General features: G+C 47.6%; 1 protein-coding gene across 1 annotated transcript in view; it reads right to left on the minus strand.

Annotated features, from left to right (window-relative positions):
* Positions 1-11,371, minus strand: part of ITGB7 (integrin subunit beta 7) — an 18,049-nt gene extending 6,678 nt beyond the window's left edge. Inside the window, exons 1-2 of the mRNA XM_014461714.2 lie at positions 7,874-11,371; positions 1,905-2,108 (exon numbers count right to left, since the gene is read on the minus strand). Of these exons, the coding sequence (XP_014317200.2) occupies positions 1,905-2,105 (201 nt within the window). The 5' untranslated portion in view covers positions 2,106-2,108; positions 7,874-11,371. The remainder of the gene's footprint in view (positions 1-1,904; positions 2,109-7,873) is intronic.
* Positions 11,372-11,377: the final 6 nt, after the last annotated feature.

Consider the following 11,377-nt stretch of genomic DNA (forward strand, 5'->3'; position numbering starts at 1 on the left):
ACCGCAAGGGTAGATGGGTTCAGGACCCTTATCCCTCCCCCCCCCCCCCAACATCACCCCCAGGCCTGCTCCCAGCCCGAAATACTGCCACTTCTAACCCCTCCTCTCTCGGTCAACTCCTTGAGCCCCTCTGATTCCCTCCCCTCCCCTCCCCTTCCTTCCACAGCTGTCCTTGAACCCTGGGCCTTTCTTCCTTGTCAGAGCCCACTTCCTCCCTTATCTCGACTCCCCCCTTCCCCAGCCAACTACCCTTCCCCTCCCCCTAGGGCCGCAGACTTCCTGTTGAGAATCTCTGGGGCCTCACTTCCACAAGAAAAGGAGGAGCCCTGCCTGCTAATCCTGCCTCCCCTGCTTGCTCAGGGGGAAATGGGAAGGGGATCAGGCTAAGACTCAGTTCCTGGGAAGGGGAAAGGATGGGGGCAGAAGAGGAGGCACCGTTGCCCCATAAGTCTGGTACCCCTGGGACTGGCTGGGAAGCCACAGAGGAAGGAAATGGTTAAAGTGGCTTCTCAGCTGGCCTGGGTGCCAGTCTCTGGTCTGGGGATTGGAGGAGGCAGGCATACCCAGCTGTCCCAAGAGCCCCCACCTGGCACCTCTGCTCTGCCACCTGCAGACTGAGTCTTCCGGTCATCTCACTTTCACTGTGTACCTTTCTCCTGGGCCTGCTCAGCCTCTGTAGCTCTGTCTCCTAGTGAGTTTGCCTTCAATTCTCATCTCATCTAACTCTCCATTTTTCTGTGAGTGTTCTGCCTCACCCCTGTCTCAGGCACTGCTACTCCATGGGCCCTGCCTCTTTAAGGCATAAACAAAGAACAGCCTAGCCCAGCCGGTGTGGCTCACTGGTTGAGGGTAGACCTGTGAACCAGGAGGTCACAGTTCAGTTCCCAGTCAGGGCACATAACCGGGTTGTGGGCTTGATCCCCAGTGTGTGGGGCACGCAGGAGGCAACGGATCAATGATTCTTTCTCATTGATATTTCTATCTCTCGCTCTCTCTCCCTCTCTGAAATCAATAAAAAATATATATTTAAAAAAAAAACAAAAAACACAAAGAACAGCCTTGTTTTTGACCAGCCAGAGAGACACCCACTCCTCAGCATCCTTCTTGGCCACTGAGGTAATTCACTGAAACCCACAGGTTTCCAACTCCTTTCCTCTACTTCCCCAGTCACAGGCTAATGCATACCTAGGAACACACCCCTGGCACCCCCCCAACACCAACTCAGGGACCTAATCATACACTTTCTGCCATGGATTGCCCCCCATTGTGATAGTATTAGAGATAGGGCCTCTGGGAAGAAATTAGGGTTAGATGAGGTTATGAGGGTAGAACACTCATGATGGGACTAGTGCCCTTATAAGAAGAATCATAAGAGCTTGATCTGCAGCCCATCTGAAAGCCAGGAAGGGAGCTCTCACCAGGAACCAAATCTGCTGGCACCTAGGCCTTGGACTTTCCAGCCTCCAGAACTGAGAAATAAATTCCTGTGTTTAAGCCAACCAGTCAATGATATTTTGTTATGGCAGCCTGAGCTGACACTTCTCACATGTGTACATGCACAATAGGTCCCTCTACCTATACACAAGCATGAGTCCCAACAGAATATACTTCCTCCAGATTCATAGTCACAAGTCTTGTCCATACACACACACACACACACACACACACACACACTCACACACACACACAATAGATATAAACTTGAATGCACAGGAATCTTGCATGTGTGATTGTGCACACACAAACACAATCACACACAAAAGTCCTATGTGCACAGACTCAGTCACACACAGGACTGCAGAGTGCACCCAGAAAAATCACACACGTGCCCACACATTCATGCACACATATCCAGGCTGCATATACACCTATACATGGCTCAAAGGCCACAGGCCCATTTTTACCAGTTGCTTGCACCATGCACAGCTTGGATGTGAGAGGATGCACTTCTTGCAGGATGGGGCTGGCTTGCAGGATCCCAGCAGGGACAGATCAGGATCACCCCATTCTGTGGCCTCCCCTGGGGATGAGATCTTGGCGTCCAGTTCACTCTCACTTCTGCTCAGAACCAGCAGGAAAACAAGAACCATTGACAAAGCCACCATGGCCTGAAATTGGATATGAAGGGAGACATGGCGATCATTAGGGAGGACCCACCTAAGTTCTCAGTCCTCTAAACTTAGCCTGTGGTTGTCACTCTCAAAGCTCTACCCCAGCTCTTTATCTCCCCTCATAGTTTCACTTCCCTGTGTGGATTCAGCAGCTTCTTCAAAATGGCAAGAAGGGGCAAGTACTGGGTCATGACCCATCTCTCCTATGTGCAGACTTGAAGAGCCCAAGGTGGGCCCTAGCCAGTTTGGCTCAGTGGATAGAGCGTCAGCCTGCAGACTGAAGGGTCCCAGGTTTGATTCCGGTCAAGGGCATGTGCCCGGGCTCGATACCCAATAGAGGGCATGCAGGAGACAGGCAATCAATGATTCTCTCTCATCACTGATGTTTTTCTTTCTCTCTCTCTCTCTCTCTCTCTCTCTCTCTCTCTCTCTCTCTCTCTCTCTCTCTCTCTCTCCCTCTCTCTCCCTCTCTCTTCCTCTCTGAAATCAATAAAAAATATATTCAAAAAAAGAAAAAAGAGGCCAGGGTGAGCAAAATGGCCTAGCCAAGAGTCTGGGGACTGGGCCTGGAGGCACCATGGTCTACACACAGGTCTGTTCAACAAGATTCCAAGTCATAGTGGAAATAGAACCACAAGGGAAACAGACCAGATTCTGGTCCTGCCTCAGTCACTCATTGGCTGTGTGGCATGTCAGACTTTCTCTCTGGGCCTCATTCCACATCTGTAAAGTGAGGGTATTGAATAATCTGACAGCTCTTAATAGCTTTTATAATCTTGGATTTTATATAAGGGAAGAGTGTTAGAGGTTGTAAATAAGGGGGCGGGAGTCTGAGTGGAATGATAAGAAATAAAGCTGGGGCAGATGAGGGAATATGTGAAAAGCACGAAGATTAGCTGTATTTGTTTAACATGGTAGCAAGAGAAATAAAGATTAGAGCATAAGAACTTTCTGAAGGTCTGGAATAGCACAGGACCGAAGGGCAAGGGGTGATAAAAATTTTTCTGTGCTTTGCTCAAAGGGAATCTACAGTGGAGAAAAGCCTTGAAGGCCCGCCCAGCATGGCTCAGTGCTTTAGCATTGTCCTATGAACCATGAGGTCAGGGTACATGCCTGCGTTGAGGGCTCAATCCCCAATTGGGCGTATGCAGGAGGGGGTATGCAATGATTCCTCTAGCTCTCTCTCCCTCTCCCTTCTCTGATTCAATAAATACATTTAATAGACAGACAGGGGAGGGAGGGAGGGAGGGGGGGAGAGAGAGAGAGAGAGAGAGAGAGAGATCAATGTGAGAGAGCCTGAAGGCAGGGTAATTCCTGGAACGCCCTCTAGGGAATACCAGGTAAATTTCTGATTTTAAAAAACATTAATGAAAATTTTGAATGGGCAACCTATTACCATGCTTCAAAAATAAAAATAAAAAAGCCTTAGCTGGTTTGGCTCAGTGAATAGAGCATCGGCCTGTGGACTGAAGGGTCCGGGGTTTGATTCCGGCAATGGCACCTGCCCAGGTTGCTGGCTCAATCCCCAGTAGGGGGCATGCAGGAGGCAGCCAATCAATGATTCTCTCTCATTATTGATGTTTCTATCTCTCCCTCTCCCTCTCTGAAATCAGTAAAAATATATTTAAATAAAGATTTAAAAATCCTATTGGCCTTTTTTTTACATAAACGGAAAAGCTGATTCTAAAATTCATATGGAATTGCATGAATAGCCAGAACAATCTTGAAAAAGAACAAAGTAGGAGGACTCACACTTCCCAACTTGTCACAGGTCAGTGTGGTGCTGACATAAGGTCAGGCATATAGATTCATGGAGTAGAATTGAGAGTCCAGAAGTAAATCCATCCACTTATGGCCAATTGATTTTCAACAAAGGTGCCAAACCATTCAATAAAGAGAAAATAATATTCAACAAATGGTGCTAGGATGACTGGATATCCACATGTAAAATAATGAAGTTGGGTAAGAGATCAACTGAAGGACTTGTATGCATGCATATAAGCATAACCAATGGACACAAGACACTGGGGGGTAGGGGAGGCCGGGGGAATGTCAAGGGGGGAAAAAAAGGAGACATATGTAATACTCTTTGTAATACTTTAAGCAATAAAACAAAATTAAAAACAAACAAAAATAATGAAGTTGGGTTCCTACCTCACAACATATACAAAAATTAACTGAAAATGAATCAAAGGCCTTTAAAAAAGTGCTTAAACTATAAATCCTTAGGAAAAACATAGGGGTAAATCTTCATGATTTTGGACTTGACAATTGACTCTTAGCTGTAACATCAAAAGCACAAACTACAATTTTTTTAAAAAGCACAAGCAACACAAGAAAAAAGATAAATTGCACTTCGTCAAAATTTAAAACTTGTGCATCAAAGGACACTTTCAAGAGAGTAAAATGATGGGTCACAGAATGGGAGAAAATATTTACAAACCATATATCTGATTAATATCCAGAATATATAAAGAACTCTTACAGCTCAACAACAAAAAGACAACTCTATTTTAAAATGGGCAAAGGATCTGTAATACTTTCAACAATAAAGATAAATTTTTAAAAATAGCAAGCAGGACCATGGAAGAGAGTATCCTGATAACTTTGAAAGAAAAGAAAAAAAATGGGCAAAGGATTTAAATAGTTATTTCGATAAAGGAGATAGACAAATGGCCAACAAGCACATAAAAAGATGCTTAACACCAGTTGTCCGGAAAATGCAAATCAAAACCACAACGAGGCATCGCTTCATACTCTCTAGAATGTCTCTTATTAAAAAATGGAAAATAAGTGTTGATGGGGATGTAGAGAAAATGGGACTCTCATTGTTAGTGGTGAGAACACTTGTGGGAAACAGTTTGGTGATTCTTCGATAAGTTAAAATATAGAATTACCCTATGACAGTGGTTCTCAACCTTCTGGCCCTTTAAATACAGTTCCTCATGTTGTGACCCAACCATAAAATTATTTTCGTTGCTACTTCATAACTGTAATGTTGCTACTGTTATGAATCGTAATGTAAATATCTGATATGCAGGATGGTCTTAGGCGACCCCTGTGAAAGGGACGTTCGACTGCCAAAGGGGTCGCGACCCACAGGTTGAGAACCGCTGCCCTATGACCTGACAATTTCACTCTTGGTGTATTCCTAAAGAATTGAAAACAGGTGTTCAAACAAAAACTTGTACACACACACACACAAAGATGGAGGAAAAAAACTTGTACACGAATATTCATAGCAGTACTACTCACAATAGCTAAAAGGTAGAAACAACCCAATGTTCATCAACTGATGAATAGGTAAACAAAATAGGTATATCCATACAATGAAATATTTGGCCATAAAAAGGAATGAAGTACTGACCATGCTGCAACACCAATGAACCTTGAAAACATTATGCTGAGTGAACAAAACCAGTCACAAAAACCACATAATATATGACTCCACTTATGTGAAACAGCCTGAGTATGCCCGGCTGGCATGGCTCAGTGACTGAGCATCGACCTATGAGCCAGGAGGTCATGGTTCGATTCCCAGTCAGGGCACATGCTGGGTTGTGGGCTCAATCTCCAGTGTAGTGTATGCAGGAGGCAGCTGATCAATGGTTCTCTCTCATCATTGACATTTCTAGCTCTCTCTCCCTCTCCCTTCTTCTCTGAAATCAATAAAAATATTTTAAAAAGAAAAGTAGATTAGAGGTTCCCAGGTGTTGGGGAGGAGGGAAGAATGGGGAGTGACTGCTTAATAGACAGTTTCCCTTTGAGGTGAAGAAAAAGTTATGGAAGTAGATAGTGTTTATGGTTGCACATCATTGTGAATGTCCTTAATGCCATTGAGTCATACACTTAAAAATTGTTAAAATGATAGATTTTATGTGTATTTTACCACCATAAAAAAAGATCAAAGTTAAATAAGATACTGGGAAATCCCCCATCCACCCACTTCCACACCCACTTTAAATAAATAACCATCATTTATTATTATCATTTGTTGCTTGTAGTCTTTCTAGAGATTGTCTTATGCATATACAAACTAATGTAAACATATGTAGGGTGTCCCAAAAAATGTATACACACTGAATAATTATAAAGGCAATGTTTATTAAAATACATTTCATTTTCGTAATTCAGCTGTCAGCTGATAAAGTATGTATACATTCTTTGGGGACATTCTGTATATATACTCTTCAAATGGTAGGATCAAATGATAGAATTCTAAAAATGATAGAATACACAGTTTGGCATCTTACTTTTTTTTCTCCTTTACTTTTCTTAGAGATCCTGCTACCCAAGAAAATAAAGAACTTCCTTGTTTATTTTTACAGGCATATAGTTTTTTATTGCATAGATTTATCATATTGTAGTTAGTCTCTTATGGTGGGGTTTTTAAATTGCTTCTAATTGTTCACTATTGTAAATAATATTGCAGTGAAAATTCATATATTTTCATTTCACATGTGTGCAAGGGAATCTGTAGGATAAATCCCTGGAAGAGAATTTGTGAGGTCAGTAAATAGGCATCATTTGTAATATTGCTGAGTATTGCCAACGTAACTGCCTTAAAGAAGGTGCCAATTTACATCCCCATCAGTGGTCTATGAGGAAGGCCAGCTAACTCTTTGTCATGAAGCAGCTGCCTCCTCCTCAGCCTGGACCTAGACTCAAATCCCGATGCTATGTAGAGTGTGGGGAAGGGTGGGGTGCCAAGTCATTGACCACCGTGTCCTGCTCCCCTCCACCTGTGACCTCAGGCATAGAATCTATGTGTACCACTTCTCTGATCTGCCTCACTCCTCCCGTTCTATTCAAATTTTTATACATTCTGCTGCTTTTCTCTTCTCCACTTCTTCACAGTTCTTTGTTTTGCTTCTTTTCTCTCTGATCCTAACCATAGGATGGCAGAAGCTTCTAGTTCAACCCCCCTCTTTATACAAATGGAAACCTGAACCCCAGAGTGGTGAGCGACTCACCCAAGGTCACACAGTGCGCTGGAGGCAGAACGGGGACTGAGACAGGTGCTTTCTTTCCCTCCAACCCAGGCACCATCAGTGTGGAAGTGAGTGCCCTCTCCCCAAGTAGCCCCAGTGGACTCTACCTAATCCCCTTTCTCTTTCCACGGGGGAGGGGGACTTCTTTAGTCTTCCCTTCTCTCCCTCCGTGGTTGTCTCATTTTCCTGGACTCAATTCTGACTCCAGTACACACCCTACTGTTCCCTGAGCAGCTGAGAACCAGCGGCTTCCCAGTCCATCCAGATCTTCCCAAGTCAGGCAGAACCCTGTGCTGTCCACTCGGGAGTCACCAGGAGGAAAGAGAACCGAGCCACTGGGCTACAGTCGCCCAGGACTGGGGGATCTGAGCTGAGCACCCCTTCCCCCCTCCCACCCCCCACTGCGAGCTCATTAAGCAGCAGGGATGGCAGCTGGGAGTAATATTGGGAGACCCTACCTTGACATAATCCTTGGCACATGGCAGGCATTCAAATTAATAGCACCCACACATTCCCTCACCTCCTTTTCCTCCCTCCAGCCCCATTCTTGGGAAACTGATGCAAGAGAGAGAGGTGGGGAGAAGGAGGGCTTGTGAAATGGGAGGAAGGAACAAGACAGAGGATCTTAGGAATGCAGAAAGGAGTTCAGAGCCTTGCTCAAGTTTCAGTGAATCCTGGGAGTCTTCAGGTCAGAACCCCTTCCAGGGAGGTTGGAACCAGGTGGGGCCTGGACCAGTACAGAGGCAGGAGGGCTGATGCCCTGGTACTCACAGGTGCGAGCAGGGCAGCCTTTCCTCCAGCGGCAGCGGCAGCCTTTGTGTACTGATCTGGGAGGCTACAGAGGAGGAAGTGACACGCCCGGGGTGGGGAAGACTTGGGGGTGGTGGGGGTGACTGATCTAGAAAGTGGAGCAGATAGGGTGGAACTGGGCCAAGAGAGTTGATGATATAGGGATCTGGAAGATCATCTATTGAGCACCTAGTAGGTGCTGGGTGTATTCTGATGTTATAACTAATCCTCACAGGAGCCTCATGACATCGGTGTTAATATCTCCCCAGCCCCCCTAGTTTCACAGATGTAGAGGCTTAGAGGTAAAAAGTAAAAACTACCCAAGGTCACGTTGCTAGTAACTGGATGATCTGGGATTGCCTCCAGAGTTGATGATGTCTTCACTTCCTTGTATATATAGGAACACGATAGGAAGAAATATGGAGGCAGTAAGTACTGGGGGAAATTGGTGACTATTGTTCAGTTTGAAAACCCCGTGTCCACTGTACCCTTGCGGGTGCTTGACTATACCAGCTCTGGAGCCAAACTGCCCCACTTCAGATCCTGGGTCTGCATCCCTTACTAGTCTTGGGACCTTAGGTAAGTTATTGACTCTTCCTGTGGCTATTTTCTCATCTGTCAAGTGGAACTCATAGGGTTGGTGGTTGAGAATTAAATGAGATTAATTCATATCAGCTGTTTAGAAGAGAACCTGGCACATACTAAGGGCTTGATGAGAGAATCAGTGAATGAGAAGTAATGGGGTGAAAAGTGGAGAGGCTTTGAGAAATTCAAGGTCCAGACAGCTGGGAAGCTGAGAGAGAGGCACAGGGCCAGGCTTAGAAAATGAGACGGGGCCAAGGAGCCCAGACAGTCGTGGAGCCTGGAAAGGGGTGGAAGGGCCACCTAGGAGAAGCATACCAAGCAGGAATGGCAGCTGGAGCGAGGGCAAGAATGAAGCCTGTAGTCTGGCCAGTGTGGCCCTGTGGTTGAGCATCGACCTGTGAACCAGCTTCAATTCCTGGTTGATTCTGGGTTACTGGCTCGAACCCCTGTGGGGGGCATGTAGAAGGCAGCCGATCAGTGATTCTCTCATTATTGATGTTTCTCTCTCTCTCTCCCTCTCCCTTCCTCTCTGAAATCAATTTTTAAAAAAATGTTTTTAAGAATGAAGCCTATAGAAAGACAGGGTTGTGGAAATACTCGCCCTGGCCCACACTTGACCAGAGGGAGCTTTGAGAAGGAACTGATGCGAGGTCTGTGTTCACAGGTCTGTCTCCTGTGTCAGGAGCACCCCTTTGGGACAAGACCAACTGAAGCCACAGCACCTAGCAAAGTGCCCATCTCATAGCAGGTGCTCAGTAAATGGCAGCTGGATAGTAGGCGCATAGCTGCTGGGAAGAGCAACTGTGGGGGAAGGGGTTCCTCCTTTGGGTGGCCTCAGGCTATGGGACTTTTTACCCTTCCCCCACAACCAGAGGTTACCATGGCAACCACCTCCCCTACCCCATAGGCCCTGTGGTTTCCTCTAGAGCTTCTTTCGCTTTCTTCTTCTGCTTTTCCCCAGCGTTCTCCCTTCCCCTACTCCCATATCCTCAACCTCTCTCCATATGCACAGGTCATTGGTGAAGAAAGCCAGGAACAAGGTAGGCAAGGCACTGTCCCAGGGAAGAAGGTGGACCATGGGGGTGCAGAGGTGATGCTGAGGGAGCACAAGGGTGCAGTGGTAGAGGCCAGAGGCAGTGGGGCAGATAGGGGCAAGGGGAGAGATTAGGACAGAAGATAGCAGTGGGGTCATGGAAGCTGAGTGGAGGCCATGGGGTGAAGAATGGGGTCAGAAGGGACAGAGAGTGGTCATAAAGGGTGGGAGAGCTCATGGAGTGAGAGGTTGGTATAAACAAACACTTAACTTAGATATAGGCTGTGGGTCTTTTCTTCTGGGGCCAGAGACCCTCATGAGAACCAAATGAAAGGTCAATGAACCCCCTCCCCAGAGAAGAGCAGAGATACACATATATATGACCATGGGTGGGGACAGCTTAAAGACCTCTGAGGCCCATTCCTGCCTTCCCAGAGGTCCATAGGGTCTGATCTAAGAATCCCCCCGGGTGGTTGTGGGAGGCCCAGAAACTCAGGGTGGACCCTGAAGGCTGCCTTTCTTCCTCTCCCCACCCCTCCCCTCCCCTCCAGGCACATTACATTCTATTTCCTTGGTTCCCCTGAGAAAGGCGCAAAACCCAGTAGATTAGGAGCTCTCCCTCTTCACCCAATCCCCCTTCAGGTCAGCTGGTCCTTTCCCCCCACCGACACCTCCTCGAGGGAGCCACATCCCATGAGTTTCTATCACTTTATTTTGCAAAAATAGAAAACTCAGCAATATGCGATACAGCGGGGTGGAGGGGAGATGTAAACAGAGGGGAAGGGACAGCACCCTGACCCCCCAGGAAAAAGGGGAGCCAGTGGGAATCTTATTTGGCAGCTAAATACAAACTGGGGATTGGAGGAAGAAGGGGAGAGTCACAGGGGCCCTGGGCTCCCCCTCCCAAGACCCCTAGAGGAAGGGGTCAATTCCAGGGTGTAAACAAAAGCTAATAAATAAATAGAGGCTTCCTCTGGGTCAGGGCAGGATCAGCTAAGCAGCACCCACCCCCCCTCTCCCTGGGCCAAGCTGCTCTGGGGGTCAGGGAGGAAGGCACTAGGGGCAGAGGGGTCCCCTGGCCCCTCTGTAGTGTAGGAGGGTCCCTGCCCCATGGCTGAGATGGGGGGCAGGGAGAGCCCAAGGCACATGACAGGACTGGGGAGGGGCTTATAACAGAGGGCACAAAGGTAAACTCTGGGCCCAAGCAAAGAGGTGCAGAATGGGCCTGCATCTGTAGCTTTCACCCTCTGGACCCCCACAGAAATGCAGGGCCTGGCATGAGGAGGGGGCATAGAGGGTAGCATGCACCCAGTGAGTGCATTTACGCAGCATTAGGCACCAAGGGCAAGGGCAAGAGGGTGGGCTCAGCCCTCCCCCTTCACCCCTCGTTTGGTCTCTAGTGTTCCTGTTTGCTCCCAGAGGCCTAAGCACCGGGCAGAGGAAGGGACTGTGGAATGGCAGGGTCTTCCTCCTGCCCTGGGGAGATTGGGACCCTGGTGTCCTAGGGCAGTGTTGAGATTTTACAGTCCAAACCCAGGCTCAGCCCTCTGCCCTCTTTCCTGGAGGGAGCAGGGCAGGCTCCCAAGACTGGAAAGGGAGCCCGTTAGAGCAGGAAGGGAATGAACACAAAGATACCCCCTTGGAAACTTTGGCAAAAACAAGGAGCTCATTGGAAGGGGTGGGGAGAGGGCAGAGCAGGTCCTCCCCCAGTCACTGGTGGTGTCTGGGAGATGGTCAGTCTGCTGCCTGGAGCCCCAACCCCCATGGCAGGGGAAATCAGGGGCCCTGGTCAGGCTGAGGGCTACGGCCCCCTTTGCCCTGGCCCCCCGGAACCTCATCCTTGCTAGAGGCCTTGGGTTGGGGACCAG

The sequence above is a fragment of the Myotis lucifugus genome, unplaced genomic scaffold, assembly GCF_000147115.1.
Source record: "Myotis lucifugus unplaced genomic scaffold, Myoluc2.0 scaffold_160, whole genome shotgun sequence".
Classification (NCBI taxonomy): domain Eukaryota; kingdom Metazoa; phylum Chordata; class Mammalia; order Chiroptera; family Vespertilionidae; genus Myotis; species Myotis lucifugus.